Raw genomic sequence first — 24,012 nt, 5'->3', positions numbered from 1 at the left:
AACCGATCAGTCTCTGAATCATATGTCCCACAACTATGGAAAAACTCAATAATTACTCCCCTTCACAAAAGCAGTAACACCAGTGATCTATCTAACTACCGGCCTATCTCCATACTTTCACCTCTAGCTAAAAATTTAGAAAAGTGTATTCATTGTCAATTACTAAAACATCTCACAGACAATAACCTACTCGCACCCACCCAACATGGTTTTCAGACAGCAAACAGCACAACAGTCTTACTGCCATTTACCAGCACTGTATACAAAGCTCTTGATGCAGGCCTACTAACATCAGTGATCCTACTAGACCTATCAAAAGCTTTTGATACAGTGTCCACTCAAAACTACTTTTACAAACTGCTCCCCACACATGCTATCCTGGTTCCGCAACTATTTACACAACAGAAAACAATCTGTTAGATGGCAAAGTAAGCAATCAGATTACCTACTCAAAAACACAGGCGTTCCCCAAGAGCCTGTTCTTGGGCCTTTGCTTTTTAACATACTAATAACCCCATAAAGCATCCATGCAAAGTACACTCATTCAATAAGTGGACGATTCGGCAATAACTACATCCTCTAACAACATCTCAGATCTCCTAAAGTTAACCCAAATTCATTTACTTCCATCAAATCTTGGCTTAACGAAGCTCAACTGCTACTTAATCCCAAAAAATCAAAACTTTTACTCTTCACAACCAAACCTCTAACTCTAGACTTTAAAATATTCTCTAAAAACAATACGAAAAATGAAATTGTAAAAACAGCCAAACTACTTGGCATCACAATTGATGACAAACTATCCTTTGAGAATCATACTCAATTCAATCAAAAATACCCATTTTAAGCTTGGCAAACTCTATAGGCATAAACTCAACTTAAGACAAGTCTACCAAGTTGAAACTAGCTAATAGTCTACTTTTACACCCCCCCCCCTCTATGGTTGCCCCATTTTCACTAACCTACACACATCTCTCCTGAACAAACTGCAGTCGTGCTACTATAAAATAGCCAAGTTTGTCTCCAACATGCCAACGCGCACACATCATTGCCTGGCCATTAAACCTATAAACTGGTTTGAGTTCTCTCATTACCTACATTACTCCCAACTTACTCTCACCCACAAACTACTAAATAATCGAAACTTTTGCCCATCCCTTCAAACTATAATACAAACACACAACCCTACTTGGCATCTTAGGTCCAAACATTGGAATGCGCTCCCTCTCTCTGTTACTCAACTAGACTCTTTAAAAACATTTAAATTTTCACTAAAACAACACTATCTCAATAGCCTTGTCTGTTCTTGCAGTCACATAATTAAACCACCTTAAATGTTTTGGCCACTATACACTACAAATCCTTTTACTAACATAATATACTTGCAATTTACACTATCTGTCTTTGTATCCAATCTCTCTTGCTTTCTTTATTTCTGTGGCTGAATAAACAGAAATCATTAAACAGTATTCTTACTTATAAGAATATATAAACAGAATTACTAAAAATCTAACACAGTGGGTTTATTTTCTTGTATTGTATACCTCTATAATATGTATCTGTTTTGTATATCTACTTCAATTTGTATTGTGTAAAAACTTTCTTGACTTTCAAAGTTAAGCTGATGTTATGTAAACATTTCTGTGACTGTATGGAGCTTTTCTCCCCGAGCCTCCACTGAAAATGGGTAATCGGCCCAGTGGACTTTCCCAGTTAACAAATGTCAATAAATAAATAAATAATACTACTTCTGATGCTGTTCATTCTGCAGATGTGCAAAAGGTCCATCAGAGCTGGATACGAGGATACCTTGTATGCCAAGCATAGATCGCCTCTCAATTGTATAAGGTGTCAGAAAGTTACTTGCACTTGTTGAAAACCCAGTCCTTCAAATTCAATTGATACATGACCTGACAACAACTGACCGAAGAACAAGTGCAAGCAACTTTATAGACCAGTCTAAACACCCCAACAATATTACTAGTGGAATCTCGCTAAAAACATCAGTGATAGCACCTCATATACTCAGTGAGGAAGTACACTCCACCACACACAAACTTAACTAAAGCAACTGCTATCAAAAACTTGTACAAGCTGCATACAGATAAAATATTAAAACAACCGTCAACTACAAACTGGTCATTTGACAACTGTACTCAAACCACCAAATTAAACAATTCACTACTACTTATCCTCAAAAAATATGTCCCACCAGGACAATCAAATAAAGACTATACCAGTCCCACAGTCTAAGCAATCTACTAGAAAATTCATGAGAACCAAAGGTATAGCTTCGTAAGTTTACAAAGCAACCAGTGAGGCACAGTCAGGTACAAATTACAGAGAATTAATGAATAAATTACTTTCTTCAACAGCAAATCAAAAATATGTGCAACCCTTCTTCCTTCTGGAATATCAGTAAGTTGAGGGGTAAGATAAAGACTACTTAAACTGATTCATTTAACCTTCTATCTGACTAAAATACTGTCAATGCTTTCGCTACCCGTTTCAGTTCACTGTAGAGAAATGTTCTACCACCTTCATAAATACAACTATCATGCCTACCACAAATGACTCAAATAACATACCTACATTTATATTTAGGTGATTCACAACCACGAACACTTAAAAATACTCTGAAAACTTAGACATATATATATATATATATATATATATATATATATATACACACACATACACACACGTGTATCTGTGTGTGTGTATATATATATATATATATATATATATATATATATATATATATATATATATATATATATATGGATTTCCATCTATAAAGTCCTAACCACATTTCTAAAGCTCTCATCAAATGGCATTGCCAATCCATTGACAATAACAATCAACAGAAATTGCCAAGAAAGTACTTTCCCATCCCAGTGGAAAGAATCTAAATTAATATCCCTCTCTTTAAGGAAGACAATAAAGAAAAGAAACCTACAGACAAAGCTTCTTTGTCCGTTCTTCAAAATGTTTGAAAGGTAGAATGTTCCCAACCAACAAACTACTTAAAACCATACAAAAGGCACAGCAAGCACAGTACTATGCAGCTACAACTGAAATACCACTCAGTATAATAAAGTTCTTACCACTGCTATCCATTTTTTACATTTCTCAAAAGCCTCTAACATGGTAAATCATAATATTCTCATTCTACAACAACACAGCACTTTCTGCAGTGATCTAGTTTTAAAACAGTTATTAGTTAATATCAAGTCAGAATGCAGTCATCTAGCAAAACTGCTGCTCTCAAAAATCCTTGTCAAATATAAGCAAACTACAAGGATCCAGCTGCAGGTTACTATAACTTATCATATTTTCAAACAACATGCAACTGTATATCAAGGGACAAAAACTCTTAAAATATGCTGATGATTCAACAATTACAAGAAGTGCCAAAATACTGCAACAGCTATCATGAAATACAACATTCTGTTAAAATTATGACTATTATAGAAATCCAAACTTACACTTAATGAAAATAAAATTAAACCTGTTACTTATGGAAACAAGCATAACACTAGCCCACTTGAGCTACAAGAAATAAAGTAAATAAATGATTAAACAGTATAAATACCTTACAGTCACTGCTGACAACAAATTAAGTATCAACTCACATGCAGACATTATAGTTTAACATGCCTTAATATGACGTTTGTTATAATTTACAGAATTTAACAAACGCTTATCCCCATTATCACTCACACTGGCTACTACACTCTTACCACTACAACTCTATGGATGCAGTGGTTTAGTCAACTTAAACAAATTGTGCAGCATCAAATCATTCAAAAGTATGTCACACTTCAGAAATTCTTTTAATGTCATGCAGCTTAAAATTAAAATCTATAAAAAGTAAAAAATATATATATTTTTACAAGGGGGTAAGCGTCCCCTACTCCCCACATGTCTTAATTTGGTTACCAAATCTATGTATGCATTACAGTGCTGGAAAGTGGAAAAAAACACTGCAGCGCATTGCTGGTTCTTACCCTACAAGTTAACTTAGTTTCAACAAACTGCAAGAAAAGAAAATTGCACTGAGGTCACCTGATGGGGAATGCCTTGCCAAAGTGTAGGAAAACATTACTGTTATCTCCCAGTTCCCCTCTAAAAATGGGCAGTTACCTAGCAGGACTAATCCTGTCAACAAAATGTAAAATAAATAATAAATCAAGTGTCACAAAAGACTGAATCAAACAGCCATCCCCTGGTTTCATTATTCATATCCCACAAATACTGATCTGCTGGAGTTTTCCAATTTGATCTACAAGAAAAAAATACTTAGACTGTCTCTTGAACAGTACTACATACCCAAGATTCAAGTAGATGGTGCAGATATCAGAAACAAGCTGCTGCGGTTTGAAGTCAAACTCACTGAAGTCCTTCACCTTCAGTGCTCCCATCTTGGGGCCAGCCAGATGCTGAAGAAAGTAGTTCAGCATTGTGATGGTCCGCTCAGCCAGAATAGGAAGGATAAATATTGCTTTGATTTCTAAAAAAAAAATATATATATTTAACATTAAACTAGCTGTAATACATACACACCTCAGTTCAACATGACAGATTGCTTTCTTGCTTTTTGACTGTTAGAAACTGAGATGTAAAGGATAAAGAAAAAGCTTAGAACTACATTATGGACATAATATTACTTACAAGCTATAAATCTCTGAGAGGTACTTCAGAAGTGTGAATAATTCTTCCCCCATATGCTGCACCAAGTAAAAGTGGGCATCTCATGCAACTTGGTTAAAGGACATACTCGATACTGAAGTCCTCAGTTCGTGGCTGCCTGAATCATTAGACCCAAAAACCTTCCTGAAAAATCAAATATTAGGAAGGTTGCTTATTACTACACTACTTTTACTAACTGTATATAAGTATACTGTTAGCTAATTTCATTAACTGAATACAGTCAGCTTATTGTTAGCTTATTACTACACTAATTTCATTAACTGTACACAGCTTATTGGTGGCCATGGTGGTGCAGCGGTTAGCATTGTTGCCTCACAGCAAGAGGTTCTCCCATTCGATTCTCAGCTGGAGCGCCTTCTGTGGGGAGTCTGCATGTCCTACCCGTGGTCGAGTGACGTCTAAAGACATGCAGGTAGGTGTGTGTGTGAATGGGTGTGCCTTCCTTGAAGGTTGGGCATTGGGCTGGCAACTCGGCACCGTAAAAATCCACTGCCAATCATTAGCAGACCGGAGTTCCGCTGTGGCGACCCCTAACTGGGAAAAGCCGAAATACTTTTATACAGTTAGCTTATTACTACACTAATTTCGCTGTTTACAATTATACACCAGAAATGGAAGGAGGTTAAAGAAGGAACCACTTTAGACATTCATATCTGGGATAGTACAGTTGTATAAGTAAATTCACCATAACAGTAGATGCTCTAATAAACCACTGCTGCAGTAGCCTAAGCTATTTGGATTATACCCCATCATGACCGGCCAGCCTTCAAAGTTGTTGGGTGCATTCCAAGTGAGTTAACTCTCTGTAGATTGAGAGGAGCACTATAAAAATATAGAGTGAAAATCTCTTCAGAGCTTTTTTTTTGCTAGAATAGAATCAGGAAGCTCAAAGCAGACTATGACCTCAGCAACTAAAATCTTTCTTTAACTATGTCAGGAAGATGAGAACAACCAGTTAACAATTTTTTCGGGGGATAGTCCACAATAATACTGCACTCTCTGATCCAAAGGAAATAGCAAATATTCTAGATAACAAATTTAGTGCAGCTTTTACTTTACTCACATAATAGCTATTCTATAAGTTCCACAATACCAGTCACACCCTACAATTGTTATAGAACAAGTTCTCTCAGCTCACTCAAAAAAAAAAAAACATCCATGAACTCTAATAACATAGCAGGCTGCTTGATTATCAGTGCAAACTAAGGCCTTTCTGAATCCCTAATTAACCTTTTTAATCCATGTCTCTCCACTGGTTACACACCTGAAGCCTGGAAAACAGCCACTGTAATGCCATTCTACACAGGTGGGCCAACCACAAACTTAAGTAACCACAGACCCAGTATTCTTGCTAACCTGATAAGTAAAGTTATGGAGCACATTACCTCAAAAGTCATACATCTGGCTATTGAAAAAATCTCTTAACCCTGGACTCTCATCAATTTGGGTTTTCAAAGGAAGATCCTGCCTCTTTAACCTCATTAATTTCTTTGAAAAAGTAACTCAAGCAGTGGATAGTGGTTATTCATTTGTTTACCTACCCTCTGTTAACCAGGTTAGTCTCGCAAGGCTAGTAGCCTCTTTTCTGGGGAGACCAGAGTGGTACTTATACTACTAGGGGAAATTTGGCCAGGGTATTGTGGGACTTCCCCTACCACTGACTCAGGCAGATGGGGATTCTGTTTAACGTTTCATTAGAAGGACGACAAACTCAGGAATGCAAAACCCCACTTATGCTGCACTGCAGTGCCAGCAATCCATCTAGCTGGTGTGGAAGAGAACCCAAGGTCTTCTATACCAAAGACAGGTGTACTACCTACCTGCTGCACCACTGACAGTATTATACAGTAAATACAGCATAACTAAACCTGGCCAAGGAATTTTTAATTTACAAACTTACTTCAAACAAACTTTTTCCATGAACCATACAGAAAAACAAAAAAGCAAATCAGTTTATCATAACAGTACTATAAAACATCTTTCATGGTGCTCTTATCAGTACCTCATACTTAACAGAAAAAATGAAATTCTTATTTTTGTATTGCAAGTAATTTGTTGTGGAGAACGTGTGGGTTATCACCACCCATTCAGTTCCTTTCACAGGGACATTTTTTTAAATTAATGATTCTCCAGTGATCCCATGCAGCCCACTTCTGGGTTAACTTAGTCTGACTTTCAAATCAAATGTAGATGTTTCCATCCATTGAATATCCCCCATCTGAGCAATTAAGTCAAAGATGGTTGGGAGGGAGTTTGTTTTTTTTTCACCTTTGAGTCGTGCACTTTTTCTAAGCTAACATAATTAAGGCCAGAAGCTGCTTACTCGGAATATTTAAGATATCATGCACATAAAGCAGTAATAGTTGTCAATTAATCTTCACTTTCTCTTCCCATAACTGATCTAGAAGATGCTGAAGGTCATCTTGAAAAGGGATCAAATTGGCATTCAACAACAATATGGGATCAATCTGCCAAACTATGGGTATCACATCTCCAGCATAAGGGCAAAACTTGAGGGAAAAAAGGGAAATACAGTGTAGTAAAGAAGGTGTATAAAAATATTTGTGCTGGCACTGCCAACCAAATAATCTAACTCTATCTGAAACAGAGACATACCTAGGTATTATCAGTATAAATTGACAAAGTTAGAATGTGAAAGTCTTTTTAACCTCTCTTTCCAATAACCTTCTGATTCGATCTTCCTGGTTATAATGTATTGATATTACTTTACTATACATAAAATTTAGCCGGTGCTTCTGGAGAGGGGTGGAACGCATGGTCTTCAAGAAACATTTTAACAGCTTTATCCGACAAGTACTACCTCTGAGAATTTTATCAAATGTCACTTCTCCACAAGTATACAGAAGTACACAACTGTACTTGCACACATGTATACAAATCTAAAACTCTGGGGGCTAGATTATATTGCAGTAGCCAAAACTGGCCAGCTCTTTTTTTCTGTCTATCTGCCAAGTTCTCCCAGTAGGAGAGGACATGATTATGCCTAAGTCAGCTGATGAGATAGGGACCAGTTCATTCCTTCAAACTGTCCATCTGTATTTTTAACCAAACTGCTCATCTCACTACATAAGTAGTATATATGTCTAACAGTGGAGTAAGGCCTCACCTTCCCCTTGAAAACAAAGTTATAAAAAACGTCTATCCCTCAAACAGGACAGCATAAGGGATTTCTGGATGGCAGAGTACTGATTAGTACAATATATATATATATATATTTAAAGACTATGGCTTGTCTGTGTGCTTCTAAATGAGGTACTCCCAGAGCTGCCTTTGATTCAGGAAGAATTCACCTATCCTGAGCAATTCTTGGAATTCCACCAGCCTAAATAAAATGCTGCATTTTCCTAATCAAAGCAGGAAATTTATCTTTATGGGGAAAAGCTAGTACAGCTTGTGAGAGGTACAGGACTAGTGGTAGTATAAACATTTGAACTGTCAAAATACACTGTTCAGAATCAAGCATTACCTAATGACAGTTTTCAATGAAATAGTGATAAAGTGAAAAACAAGTTGCTTGTACAGTGGTAAGTAACCATCATCAAACTAACCCTAAATATTTAATTTTAGTACGAGATCATAAGTATGGAAACTTATACTTAATGGACCTGGAAAGAATATTGTTCATGGTAAGAGCCGCAATTTTTGCATAGTTGATTTTTTTAGCCAGAAAAACTTCCAAAGGAGAGCAAAATGTTGAAAATCTGAAGTAAATACCTGTCTGAGTCTCCTGAGTAGATAGTACAGTTATGTAAACTCTTACCATAACAGTAGGTGTCCTTCTCTTCGCTACTTCAGTATTCTTCACCTAAGGGATCTCCTGCCAAGGATAGCCCAACATCAGGCTGGTATACCAAAGCCTTCAGCACTTATCGGCACCGTATGTCACACACATGATGATCCATGCACAACACGTAGGGCATAAAGGTGATGAGCACACTCAGAATTGAAAAAGTCCCAGGAGGTACAGAATACCCTCAGGGACAAGGAGGAACATATGCATCCAGAAGGAAAAAGAAAGAAGGGAGAAGGGTCACATTGGCCATGAGGGAAACAGAACCCAGGGTAAGAGTCAGGACAGAGGGGGAAGGAGGGAGGGAGTGAATACTGCCAATAGTTCTGCACAAAATCAAGTAGGACTCTCACAAAATCTTGCTGGTGACTCCCTTTTGGCCCAGAACATGTGGCAACAGAGGGAGGAGGGGGGCATACAGAAACATCCCCTTCCAAGGGAAAAGACAGGGCATCTACTTTCCAAGTCAGAAGACTTGGGACACGAACAGAAAAAGGAAAGTTCACGACACTCGTATATTCCTTAGAATAGCAGGTTCAAGATGCCCCAACAAACTCGAAGCAGGAATACCAATGTACACAGATTTATTAACAAAAAGATCACGTACAAAACTGCTCAGATGTTACAATGGTTAAGCGCTTTCATCTGTCTCCACACAGATTTCATCAGAACCAATGAAGCTCCTACAATCCATTCTTTATATAGCATTTTTGGCGCCAAAATCCTTGAATCAGTAATTTACTATTTAAAAGCATAAATACATAAATTAAATGCTATTTTTTACAGCACTGTATATTTAACATAATTAAAACAACCCTATCTACAATTTAATATATTATGTTTACCCAAAACTTACCCCTACTAGAATAATAAAGCTTACATATATTGTCTGAAGCGTCTACTACATGCTTCTAAAAGAGGTATGACTTTCATCAACTGTTCAAACACTTTGTCTTCCACTCAATGTATTAATACCATGTAATAATAATTATCTATATACTCAGTAGAAATAAATAGTAACTGATACAATGTTCACCTACACTACTGCATCCACATTACCCAAATGTCAGGTAAAAAGGCTGTATTCCTATACAATTTTCCAAAAGTAATATGTATTCAATAATAATACAGGATATACAACATACTTATACAATAGAAATATATAGGAACTGGTACATTATTCACCTGCACTACTGTATCCTCATTACCGCAATGTTAGGTAGATAAGCTGTAATCCTATACAATATCCCAAAAGTAACATGTATTCAATAATAATAACACAGTATGTACAATATACTTAAACAGTATATTAAGAATACTAATAAACATGTTCTCAAGTATTGTAACCCTTTAATTCAGAGCTAAAAAAGGTTTCAAACTAATATAATCATTAATACCTGGTGGTGTTGTTGCATCTGTACATATTTGCCATTTACTTTTACTTGTTACCTTGGTATTCATAATGTTGCCCAATCTAATCTTTTGTGTAGTATTTATGTGGGTACATTGTTTACAGAATCCACATTTTCTAGTGCCCTTCATTCTCTTTTCACTTATTCCGTTCATTCCATACTCCATTATTCTTTTTATATTAATTCCAGTCTTGTAAACTGTACATATCTCAGTTCCTACTATATTTCCAATAGGACCCGTAGTTGTAATTAAAGACCAATGCTTTTTAAGAATTTCATTGATCCAACAAACAAATGGATTAAATCTTATCACACATACTTTCCTATCCCAATCCTTATTCAGTTGTTTCAACAGTACATTACTATTACCCAACAACTGTTACAGCTAAATTTGTAATATTGGATGAAGCCGATGATAGTAGCTCTGTGAGTGAAATCCCTAACGGGCAGGGAGAGGCTCCTACAAATGACAATAAGCACCGAATAGATTTGGGTGTAAATACCGTAAACATCTCATTGGAGGAAGACTTCACTTTTGACTTTAGTATGTTACACACGAATGAAGAGAATGAGAGAACGGGTGCGCGTCCTAAACGACACATCGAGAATTTAAGAACTTATTCATCTGTTGCCAATAAGACACATCACAGTCACAAAGGTACTGTTATAAATGAATTTCTATCTAGCCCCAAAAGAACACTAACGAAAAGAACGGACAGTAACGTTAATGAAATGGGGAAGGGCAATATGTTTAATGACTTTTTATCCGATGATTATGATTTTATGAGCAAATTAGAGCCTATGGGTAAGCATAAAGTGATGCCATTCAAGAACAACAACAAAAAGGATGATATAAAATCTAGAATCTTTTTGTTGGGTAAAAAACTAATACAATTAAAATGTGTGAGGATGGACAATGCTTATTTGGAGAAATGCTTAGATCTTAAACTAGTCCCTAAGGGACTTAGGTTTTTTAAATTACCATTAGGGATTAAGTACAATTCTGATGTAGTATCTGATTTTAACGAAATGTTTGATGAATTTGGGTTTACATATATAAAATGTCTTATGAAATATAATGAACAGAAGGTTAATGAATTATTACAAGAGGTTGGAAATTTGAATGAATTAATTATACAAGATGAAATGTTTGAAAGATGGTATGATTGTTATTCAAATCAGTTTAACCAAGCCAAAGTGAAAGTAAAAAATGTTTATGAAAGAAAAATGCATAAAATCGAACGGGACATGGATTTATACAGGAATGGAAGGGCTTATGTCTGGCCACATTATGAAAGACTAGACGAAGGTACATTTGAGGTGGTACAATCCAGGGGAAGAAAGAGGTATATGAGAGGTAATGACGAGGAAAATTTTCAAGGGGGCCGTTATTTTCCAGCCCCAAAGAAACAGCAAAGGAGGTATTAAAGGGTAGTAACGTTACATACATAGAGAAATCCCTAGAATTAGAACATCCTATTGATATGGATTCCACATTCACGGCACCACCACATATTTTTTCCACCAATCAAGGTACATTTTTGGATACAACTGTTACCAATTGTGAACAAGTCAACAGTTCAGTTGATATGATAATGAATGATGTGGCTAATGAGAAGGGGCCTAGTATTAGAAGCCATCAAGGTTTTAATGTGTACAATTATACAGACATTCATGTTACAGATGATATCATATCCCTTTTCAGTAAGGGAATGAAGTACATCCCTACAGTCAGGCTCAATTTATTCGACCTCATTAAGGAAATCAAGTTATTTTGTAGAAGGCTGAACCTTGCCATCCAATTTAATGAAGATTCTAATAAATCTCATATTGCTAGGAATAGATCTTCTTTAGTGAAAAAAAGCACATACATTCCGATTATGAATGCTCAGGTGGCAATATCTGAGAAAATGGTATGCAATGATTTGTACCATTTATACAAAGAGGTTAGAGATAATGTAGGAGACAAATATGTACAAACAGATAACCTGACTGAGGGTGAAAGGAAATGCATGAAAGAACTTGTTATGAATAATGAGGTCAGAATTATGAAACCTGACAAGGGAGGGGGGATAGTGATATTTGATAGTCAACAATATTACAATGAAATTAACAACATATTACATGAATCAGGTAACTACGAACAGGTTTCTCAAAATCAAATTAATATCGGATATAGACGTATAGACCTGGTGTTAGAAGAATACCTACTTGACAATCGCATCACTAGTGAATTATACGAGTATCTAAGAACTGAATATCCGATTATGGCTCATATTATAGGAATCCCAAAGATTCATAAAAACCAGCTTAAACCGCCATTTAGACCTATAATATCAGGATCTAAGTCTAAAACCTTCAAAATAGGGACTACTATTGACCATTGGACTAAGCAGGTTTACACCAAAGTGGACCATTTGGTCAAGGATTCCTGGGATTTTCTGAGTAAACTTACGACTGATGTTTGGGATGAGAATTTGACATTCCTTACTATAGACGTTCAGGATTTATTTTCCAGCATACCAGTATCTACAGGATTAGAATACTTTCAAAGCAGTTTAAGTAAATATTTGGGAAGCAGTTGGGACAGAGTAAACCTCATCATGGATATGATGGGATTAGTTCTAGAACACAATTATATAGTACATCAAGGCGAGTTCTTTAGACAATCTCGAGGAGTGGCCATGGGAGCTTCTTGTGCTCCCATTTTTGCCAACATGGTCATGCTTGAGTGGGAGAACCTACATATTTTTCCCAGTGAGTTTTACAAGTACATCAGGTTATATACCAGATTTTTGGATGACGTTTTTATCATTTGGACTGGCCCCTTAGAATTGATACCTGTTTTTATAGAGTACCTCAATAACACTACAGACTTTTTAAGGTTTACTCACCAATTTGATAAAACAGGTATTGCATATTTGGACACCTGGATAGGCAACACTGGTACTGGGTTTACCTCTAGACTATATAGGAAGCCCACGTTTTCTAACGACTACATCCATTTCAGTAGTTGCCATCCACCACACATTTTTAAAAATATTGTGAAGGGCCAATGTATAAGAGCAGCGAGAATGTCATCCACCTTTGAAAGTATGAAAAGTGAGTTAGATACAGTTACTAAACTTTTTCAGGATCGAGGTTATCCGAGGAACATGTTGGATAATGTAATCTCTTATGTGAAATTGCAATGGGGACAAAAATATAAACCCTTGTTGGGTAATAGTAATGTACTGTTGAAACAACTGAATAAGTATTGGGATAGGAAAGTATGTGTGATAAGATTTAATCCATTTGTTTGTTGGATCAATGAAATTCTTAAAAAGCATTGGTCTTTAATTACAACTACGGGTCCTATTGGAAATATAGTAGGAACTGAGATATGTACAGTTTACAAGACTGGAATTAATATAAAAAGAATAATGGAGTATGGAATGAACGGAATAAGTGAAAAGAGAATGAAGGGCACTAGAAAATGTGGATTCTGTAAACAATGTACCCACATAAATACTACACAAAAGATTAGATTGGGCAACATTATGAATACCAAGGTAACAAGTAAAAGTGAGAATTGCAATTCACAACGAATAGTGTATATAGCTACCTGTACAAAATGTTCGGCCTTTTACATAGGAAAAACCGAGAGGAGGTTTAAGACTCGTATATACGAGCATATGTACAGGATTAAAAAGGGTGACACAAAAAATGCATTATGTAAGCATATTTTGGACAAGGGGACAGAACATAATTTTACTTTCGCCATTATCGACCAAGTAGAGATTAGTGATAGAGGTGGCAATTGGAAGACTTACTTGGCCTGGATTGAAAGTAAATGGCAAATATGTACAGATGCAACAACACCACCAGGTATTAATGATTATATTAGTTTGAAACCTTTTTTAGCTCTGAATTAAAGGGTTACAATACTTGAGAACATGTTTATTAGTATTCTTAATATACTGTTTAAGTATATTGTACATACTGTGTTATTATTATTGAATACATGTTACTTTTGGGATATTGTATAGGATTACAGCTTATCTACCTAACATTGCGGTAATGAGGATACAGTAGTGCAGGTGAATAATGTACCAGTTCCTATATATTTCTATTGTATAAGTATGTTGTATATCCTGTATTATTATTGACTACATATTACTTTTGGAAAATTGTATAGGAATACAGCCTTTTTACCTGACATTTGGGTAATGTGGATGCAGTAGTGTAGGTGAACATTGTATCAGTTACTATTTATTTCTACTGAGTATATAGATAATTATTATTACATGGTATTAATACATTGAGTGGAAGACAAAGTGTTTGAACAGTTGATGAAAGTCATACCTCTTTTAGAAGCATGTAGTAGACGCTTCAGACAATATATGTAAGCTTTATTATTCTAGTAGGGGTAAGTTTTGGGTAAACATAATGTATTAAATTGTAGATAGGGTTGTTTTAATTATGTTAAATATACAGTGCTGTAAAAAATAGCATTTAATTTATGTATTTATGCTTTTAAATAGTAAATTACTGATTCAAGGATTTTGGCGCCAAAAATGCTATATAAGGAATGGATTGTAGGAGCTTCATTGGTTCTGATGAAATCTGTGTGGAGACAATGAAGGCGCTTAACCATTCTAACATCTGAGCAGTTTTGTACGTGATCTTTTTGTTAATAAATCTGTGTACATTGGTATTCCTGCTTCGAGTTTGTTGGGGCATCTTGAACCTGCTATTCTACAGAATAAGGAAAGTTGTCTGTTCAGAGGGGAGGCAAAAAGATCTATCTGAGGAATACCCCCATCGATGGACAATGTCCAGGAACACATCTCTGTTAAGTATCCATTCAGGAGCTTGTGTTTTGGACCTGCTCACACAGTCTACCATGAGATTGTTGTGTTCTGAGGGAATATAAACTGCCTGAAGAGACACTTGATACTGGACAGCTAGATCCTAGACCTGAAGAGCCAGTCTGCAAAGAAGATATGAACTTGCTCCCCCTTGTTTTGTGACATACCACATCACTGTGGTATTGTCTATGAGAATAATGAGGGGTTCAGGATGAAACAGGAAATGAAAAGCTTGTAGAGCCATGAACAGAGCCCTCATCTCTTTTATGCTGACATGGTTTGACCTCTGATGAGCTCGTCAGAGACTCTGGACCTTCAGAAGTACAACAGGCACCACAACCCCTGCCTAAGGCATTCGTAAAAATATCCTGAGTGGGGAAACAGGAGCTTGAAAAGGATGCCCTGGATTGGGAGAGAGTTGATGAACTCACCACTGAAGCTCGAGCTTGAGACAAGGAAGAAAAGGAATAAGGAACTCCAAGGGGTTGCAATCTTGAAGCCATACCAATATGATGCATCACTGGTTTCCCCATATGAAGCCTGGCAAAAGGGAGCATGGTAATGGTGGAAGCCATAAATCCCAAGACCTTGAAAAATTCCCAGGCCATGACAGAGGAAGAAGATATTGGAAAAAGGCTATTAGAGAGAGAGTGAGGATGAAGGATGAGATGCCGGACGTTGGACTATTCTTGACAGGACATCTCCTAGCTGAAGGATACTGCGGCAGTGATACGGAAGGACATCTGCAGATTATCTAGATATAGTGAAGCAATAAAATAGTGTTAATCACAATGCACCATGTGGCCAGTTATTCAGAGTTTCAGACCTAAAGACTCTAGGTAGACAGCAAATAAAATAGGGATAAAGGACATCCATGATGGCTGCCCCTTTTTATCAAAAAAGTCTCTGAAAGTCACCTTCCTATCTTGACCTGGGCTTTGGTCCCTTGATATATCACAGCAAAGAAGTCTCACAAAATTATCTGGAGCCCAAATACTTTTAAAATATAAAATAAGTACGACCATTTGACACAGTCAAAGCTTTTTCAGAGTCAAAACTTAGAATTACTAATCTTTCTTATTCCTCTACGTGTGGTCAACCAGCTAAGTTGTCTTAACTACATTTTCAAAGGCTTGCTGGTTCCCAAATGAATACAATTTGATCTGGATGTTATAATATGTGGCAGCTTCTCTGAAACTCGATGGCCCAGGCCCAGCATAAACAATTTATAATCTAAATTACGAACATACATCAGTCAATAAGAAGCAGGAGAAAGGGAATCTTTACCCAGTTTTAAAATGACAGAAATACGAGTAGTTCTCCAGGAATTCAGGATTTGCCCTGTCTGTAACACTTCATTAACAAAACTGAGAAATATGTCAACAAAATTATCACCAATGCCTTTATAAACTTGAATGGGGAGACCAATGGCCTAGTGCTTTCCTATTTGGAGAGAGTGCTAGCACTATGGTCAAGTTACCTGATGTAATGGAGTTCATAAGGCTTTGTTGTTGCTGATCAGACAACTGGGGAGAAGCTAAATGACCTCTAAAGTTTTCTAGTAACGGAGGATAAAACTCAGACTGCTATGAACTATATAGGTCCATGTAATAAGAGTGGAAAACTTCTAAGATCAAATCCAAATAGTTCACCTTTTTATTTAGTAGAGGATTAAACATTTCAGTGATTAAACCACTGGCAGTCTGCCCTCTATGTCTAAGCGCTAGGGTTTTCATAGCATGAGGGGAGAAGGAAAAATATTTTAATTTAAGTTGTTGCTGCAAGTGCTCATCTTTTTTCTTCTATAACCCATCCAGTCGAGAGACCAAAGATGCATAATGCACTTCTCTGAGGAGGGCACCTCATCCCACATCTTTTAGCAGATTCCAAATCTGCGACTCCTATAATTTTATCTGTTGCCCATGACATAATTTCTTGTTGCGGGAGTAAGGAAGAAGCCCCTCAAAGTTCTCTTTTAAATTAATCCCATCTTTCATTTATGCTGGTATACAGTTTAACTAAAAACTCTTGTAAAAACAGGTGGCTTTGGAACTTCATACCCCTGCAATAACAAGTGCAATTTATAAAATGTAGTCACTAAAATTATCTCAAAACCTGCCTTTATACAAGCATGAGAGAGTGCAACACCACCTATTGAGATATGCACCACATCCTGATGCTCTTTAGTACAAAAAATTCTGTCAATAACAGAAGAAAGATTTATATCTAGGAGAAGAACAAATAAGTGTACAGAGGCCGTGCCTGGGTGGATGTACCTTTACATGACAGTTCAAATCGCATAGTGGTACATTGTTCTGACTATGATGTACAGAGTCCTGCGTTGAGACTTGGCAGGGCTGATTATTTATGCTATGGAATAGACTTCCTATACATGTCAAGCAGAGCACCTCTTTAACCCTCTTCAAGAGAAATCTTGATGAGTGGACGGGAAACAGAAAATTCACCCCAGGGATAAAGTACAGTTGTGTACCTACCATAAATGTAGATGTTCGAGTGTATTCACTGTTGCAGTCATTACTCTTGGGTTATCCTGCTGGCAGGCTACCCTCAGTCAGCCAGAATTCCAAAGTCTAGGTCCAGCGTCAGTTGCTGTTGCCTCTTCCCTGACATCAGTGCGCCAGGGGTATAAAAGATGCAGCCAACGCCATTTTCTTCAGTTTTTCTTGCCCCAGATGTCAGGTGCCCCAAATTGGTAGGCTGAAAAATATGCCAATAAGAAATGCATGCACAAAAATAACATTTCCTTCATCTACAAGCAAATACACCAAAAAGGTTGCATAGGATAGAGAAGTGCAGATAAGTCCCAGCAAAGACAAGGGGGATGGTGGGTGGGTAACCTGGACTGCAACAGTGAATACACTCGAACATCTACATTTATGGTAGGTACACAACTGTACTATGTTCATCATGTTTCACTGTTGCAGTCATTACTCTTGGGTAGAATCCCAAAGCTGAGGATGGGTGGCTGGGCTAAATAGGATTAGGAGAGGCTATGAGGCCCTGCAGAACTGTAGTGGCGAAGCCTGCACTGGACTTAGAGAGGCAAGTGGTAGTGCTTTGTAAAGGTGTGCACTCAACTCCAAGTTGTAGCCTCTAAGATATCTTTGGTTGGTACTCCTCTGAGGAAGGCTGCTCAAGTGGCTGCTGCTCTGGTGGAATGAGGCCTAATGCCCTTAGGCACTGATTTGCCATGTTGAAAATAGCAGAAACGGATGCAATGGCCTATCCATTTAGAAATAGTCTGTTTTGAGATAGCCTTTCCTTGTGATCCTGCAGCATATGACACTAAAAGTTGCTCAGTCTTTCTGAAAGCTTTAGTTCTGTCCATGTAGAAGCGCAACTGCCTGTGTATGTCCAAAGAATGCAGAATTTTCTCACCCTTGTTCTGTGGATTTGGGTAAAAGGTAGGCAAGTGAATGGTTTGGCTGACGGCCACACTGGACACCACCTTAGGCATAAATGTAGGGTTTGTCCTCAGAGAAACCCTGTCTGGATGAAAAATTATGAAAGGTTCCACAGCCATGTGTGCTTGTAACTCCGAGACTCGCCTTGCAGAGGTTTCTGCTAGGAGCAGAGCTCTTTTCCAGGATAGGAATTTTATATCTGCTATTGATGCTGGCTCAAAAGGAGGCAGTGTGAGTTTTTCCAAAACATAACTGAGGTCCCAGGCCGGAATTGGTGCTCTCCTTGGAGGCTTAATGTTTTTGGCCCCTCTGAGGTACTGCCTTATTAAAGGATGAGAAAAGATAGGTGGTTCCGTATTGTAATGGGCTGAAATGGCAGAGGCATGAATCTTAATTGATGAGAAAGAAAGGCCTTTGTTCAGCATCTCAGTTAGGTATTGTAAAATCTGAGGAATATTTGGTACAGACGTGTCAATGTCTTGTTCCAAGCACAGAATCTCTTCCATTTTTCTGCATAAGATTTTCTGGTACTGGGCCTCCTGGCCTCCAAGATAACATCCATAACAGCTTTTGAAAGTGGAGTGTTCTGAATGGCTACATTATCCGCCATGCTGCCAGATTTAAGGTCCTGAGTTGGCTGTGCAGGATCTGATTGTTTTGTTGGGTCAGCAAGTGAGAAGTTTGAGGCAATATCCATGCTGGACCTTGAGACAAGCTCTTTAGGATTGGGTACCAGTGCTGACGTGGCCAGTCTGGTGCAATCAGTATCATTTTTGGCTTCTCTTGTCTGACCATTAGGAGTACTCTGGGAAGGAGAGACAGTGGGGGAAAAGCATATACTGTTAGATTTTTCCAGCTGAATGATAGGGCATCCACTTTCCATGCTTGCTTGTGAAAAATCATTGTGCAAAATCTCTGCAATTGACAGTTGTGAGGGGAGGCAAACACATCTATGTCTGGGCATCCCCATTTCCTTATTATCATGCTGAAGACTTGTGGATCCATTTTCTATTCGTGGGGATCCATGAGGTTTCTGCTTAGTGCGTCTGCCAGAGTATTTGTTTTTCCTGGCAGGAATTGTGCTTGCAGGTGAACTTGAAAATCCAATGCTGTGTCCCATAAAGTCATTGCTTGCCGCAGAGGGGGTAGGAATGTGTACCTCCCTGCTTGATTATGTACCACATGACCGTAGTGTTGTCTGTCTTTATCAGTAACTGTCCTGGATGAAGCAGGTCCTTGAAAGCTGTCAGAGCATTTTGAACAGCTAGCATCTCTTTTTGACTGATGTGAAGATGCATCTGGTTTGCAGGCCATGTGCCCTGAATACATTTTCCTGCCATATGGGCCCCCCAGGCATAATCTGATGCATCTGTTTTCAGTGTCTGTCTGGCTGTGGGTAAACTGAATGGCAGACCCTTGTTGTGGTGACAGGCTTCTGCCCACTATCGAAACTCCTGTTGTAGACAGGGAATGAGTGCAATTACTGTCTCCAGGCTGTGGCAATGCTGAGCCCAAACACTTTTCAGATACCATTGTAGTTTCCTCATATGCAGTCTGGCATATGGAATTAGTAGAATGCAGGATGCCATGAAACCTAAGGCCTGCAGGATTTTCCTTGCAGATAAGTGGGTTTTTGTTGCCAATTTCTTGAAGTAAGTAGTCAGTTGCTTTTGCTTGTCTGGCGTGAGATAAGCCATCTGGGCAGTTGCTATAGAGTGAACATCTTGAATTTTGGAACTTCCAGAAATGTATTTAGTATAGACAGGTCCAGTATTGGTCTCCAGGTTTTGTCCTTCCTGGGTACTAGGAAAAGTCTGGAGTAAAATCCTTGCCCCTGCTCTTGTTATGGTACTTGCTGAATGGCCCTCATGTCCATGAGGGCTGTAATTTGCTTTTGTGCCTCTGCCCATTGATTGTGTGGCAGGTCTGGCATGCCCTTTGACCTTGGTAGAGTGTGAAAATGGAACCTGTAGCCTTGGGACATTATGTTCAGGACCCATTTGTCTTGGGTAACCATTTGCCAGTTTGATGAAAAAAGTGCTAGTTTTCCCCCCAAGGGGGCTGACACAAGAAAACTGCTTGGAACTGGTAGAGGAAAGTCATTGGGACTGTTTCCTGTAAGGTTATGATTCTTCATCTCCGCTTTTGGAGGTAGGAGCACCCCATTGTTTAGGCCTGTATGAGCCTTGGGGCTGAGATTTGCCTCTGGGATGCCTGTATCTGCCTCTTTGTGGTCTGTCTGACACTGGAAAGGGCCAATTTTTAGAAGGCCAGTTCCTGCTAAACCTGGGTGGCTGTACCTGTAAGAAATCCTTGACTGTCTGCATGGATTTTGCTTTATCCTCCATTTTTTTCAACACCTCTTCTGTTTTAGTACCAAACAAAGTATCATGCTGTAATGGTGCATCTAATAATTTTGCTTTAACATTATCAGGCAGATTCTGTTCCTTTAACCAAGCATGCCTTCTAATAACAGAACCTGTAACAGCGGACCTGCAAGAGGCCTCCAGTGAATCATAACCACATTACAAAGTATGCTTTCCCACTTGTTCAGTTGCATGCAATAAATCCTGCAATTCCTTGTTCTATGAACATTCAGTATTTGTCAACATTTTCTGTTTAAGCAGTGACATTAAATATTGCTGATATTTAAGCATATGAAACTGACAATTTAAAGCCCTTACAGCCAGGGTAGCAGAAGTGTAGACTTTTTCACCCATCTGTCTAGAGCCCTAGAATCCCTATCAGAGGGGACAGGGTTTTTTGCAGTGGAAGCTTTAACCCCCTTGGGACCCTGAGATATAGTTTCTGGGTCAGCAGCAGGGTTTTTATGTAGGAATTTATAAAAATCCGGGACCCTGTCGTATCTGTCTGGCTTAGCAGGTGCAGGGGGTAAAGAGTCAGGGGACAGGCCGGACTCTGAAAATACATCATCCACAATGTCTAGAATAGGTGGAATAGCAAGGGGTCTGTGCTGAGGAAGTAGCAGAAAGTCTCTGAGCCTTTTCTTAGATTCAGAATAATCTTGGCTCTCCCAGTGGAAATGCTCCCTCATAGTATGCAGGGTTTCCCCAAAAGAATAATCCTCAGGAGGAGAGGCTGAAGGAATGGATTCTTCAGCATCAGAATCCTCATAGGGAAGCATGGAGTAATCCTGTTCAGAAGAGGAATCAGAGGAAATAGATACCTGATCAGAAGAATCATACTCTGTCTCTTGCCTAGGCCTCTTATCAGGAGGGGGATGGCAGCCCCTGATCAAAGTAATTAGGTCTTCGGCCATTTTGAGCATCTGTTTTTTAGGCATGGAAGTCTGAGTAGGAGAATGCTGTACTTGTTTCTTTGTCTTTAGAGCTGCTTTAGTCTTTGTAGCTGAAGATGGCTTAATATATAGTTGTGTAGGTCTGAAGACACCCTCAGAAGCCGATGCCTGCTCAGCGGCTCCGGACCCATCTGAGGGAATGATTTCTGAGTGTCTAATACCTTGTGTATCCACAGGCGCAGTCGGCTCAGCGTGGGAGTCGGTATCGGGTGCCAGAGGCTGCGAAAGTGCCTCAATGAGAACCGGTGACTGGCCTAGCAGAGGCTTTGTCGTCGGTTTTGGACCTCGGATGCCTATCCTTGTCTTTGCGTTTTTTGTAAACTCTGGTTGTAGGCTGGTCCGATGGCATTATATAACTAAATCTTCGGCCAAAGTAATGAAATGCATAATCGAACCGATGCTTGATAGTGTGTTGGTTAAATCTAGCACAAAACTGACAGCTAGCAACGTTGTGATCAGGGCCTAGGCAAGGAATACAGTAGGAGTGAAAATCCTTATGAGGTATTTACTTCCCACAAGAAATACAATTGTTAACTTTTTCTGACATCGGCCTGGAGCAAGAAAAAAGTTTCCCCAACGGGGTACATAGCTTTAATGAAGACTTCGGTTCTGAAATTCGGATTTGAAAATCTCAGGAGTCGGCCGACTGGCACTTACGAACTGCTTTTGCTTTGGGCACCCTGTGGCAAGAAAGACCGAAGAAAATGGCGTCAGCTGCATCTTTTATACCCCTGGCACACTGACGTCAGGGAAGAGGCAACAGCAACCGACGCCGGACCTAGACTTTGGAATTCTGGCCGACTGAGGGTAGCCTGCCAGCAGGATAACCCAAGAGTAATGACTGAAACAGTGAAACACGATGAACATCTCCACTGGCTCTACTCAACAGAGGCACTCAGAACTAAGGTCGGGTGGCACAATGCCAGGGTAATTCTATGGCTAGGCTTGTAAAGGCCCCAGGGACATTAGCCTAGTACACACCTATGAACCTATGAATGTGCAATATATCTACCGTATTTATTTTGAGAATAATCTAAAACATCAAATAAAACCGCCTTTGCAGTCAGAATGGCCGTACCTCTTTTTTTTTTCCTGTGGATAATATGTAAAATACTCCTGTCCAAACACAAACTTTAAAAGGTTTTTCATGTTCCAGATGATATAGGTGGGTTTCTTGAAGAAAAACTATGGACAGTTTAGCTTTCTTAAAACAAGTGAAAATCTTTGCTTGCTTTACAGGTGAGCTGAAATCATTAACAGTCCATAACAGAATTCTTAATGAAATCTATTGCATACAAACAAAAAAATATGAATCTTCAGAGCTAAAGGCCCACCCAGGGTTGCCAGACGTCTCCATCTGAGCGGGACTGTCCCGAGATCAGCAGCTTAATCCCGAGTCCTGCACTGCCTTTTAAAATCCTGGTGAAACAGGCTCCGCTTTATGATTTTTGATTGGCTTGTATACTGGCATACGGGCCAATCATAAATCGCAAAGTGGAATCACTTCTGTATAATGTGGAACTGCCTCCTGCTGTTCTGCACGAAAGAGAAAGACACTTTTTTTTGTCACTACCTGTCAAAATAGAAATCTGGCAACCTGGGCCCACCTAATTGGGACCACTAACAAACATTTCTGCTCAAAATATTGGAGTCCTGAATAAAACTGACTATAAGTCCTTTCTCCTCCAAAAAAGAGCCAGCAAAACATAAACAAAAGTCAAGCAACCACTGCAGATAATAAAAATTAACCATTTTAACTCCTCCAAAATGATCTCTAACAAAGATATAACAGTCTAATGACAAATGCTCATTTATAAAACTATTTACAATTAACAAAAAGAGTTGCTTCCAAGGAGAAGGTCCAAAACCTCTTCTAGTATACACACTAGCCAAAAACATCCCTTTGCAACTTATTATGCAGGCTCCGACACCAGTAGTTCCAGATTTAACCAAACATTTAAATAACTGTCAAAGTTTCCCATTACAGAGTTAACATTATAATTATCCAGAAAATTTCAAGCAGGCTCATCATTTCCAATTTCAGGAAGTGCCTAAAGTCCATTAGGAGCCAAAGTCTGCTTCTCCCTATGGTATGCAGGAGCAGAATTCAGGGATAGGCTCCAGTGATCTGTTCTGCCTCTGTGCTATATCATCAGTAATGGAGTCATCTCTGCCCTGATCCTGTGATCAGTCGAAGTCTGAAACATTTACCTGTAGCAGTTTGTCAGAAGCCTCTTTCAGATGCAAGAATGTAACTGCTATACCTGGAAGATGCATTTTAAAAATTGCTGGATAAAATAATCTGAATCGTAATCATAGCTTTCTCAACAGTCTGACAGCAGGTAAAAAGGCTGAATCAAGTTTCCTGGTTTGTAAACTGTAATCATTATCTGCTAAAATTTGTGAGGAATTTATTTTAATAATCTTCCTTAGAGTCCAAAATATTTGCCTTATTTTCTCTTTTATGTAAATAAAACAAAGC

At 38.5% G+C, this 24,012-nt stretch overlaps 1 protein-coding gene across 2 annotated transcripts in view; it reads right to left on the bottom strand.

The window, feature by feature from the left end:
- UBE4A (ubiquitination factor E4A) overlaps positions 1 to 24,012 on the bottom strand; it is a 1,266,879-nt gene that overhangs the window by 215,348 nt on the left and 1,027,519 nt on the right. For both annotated transcript variants that reach the window (XM_044080891.1, XM_044080892.1), the window contains one exon: positions 4,333 to 4,513. In XM_044080891.1, the coding sequence (XP_043936826.1) occupies positions 4,333 to 4,513 (181 nt within the window). The remainder of the gene's footprint in view (positions 1 to 4,332; positions 4,514 to 24,012) is intronic.

Source organism: Protopterus annectens, chromosome 8.part0 (assembly GCF_019279795.1).
Source record: "Protopterus annectens isolate FY-2018-M chromosome 8.part0, PAN1.0, whole genome shotgun sequence".
In the NCBI taxonomy this organism is placed as follows: domain Eukaryota; kingdom Metazoa; phylum Chordata; order Ceratodontiformes; family Protopteridae; genus Protopterus; species Protopterus annectens.
This window is presented reverse-complemented; position numbering and strand designations above follow the sequence as displayed.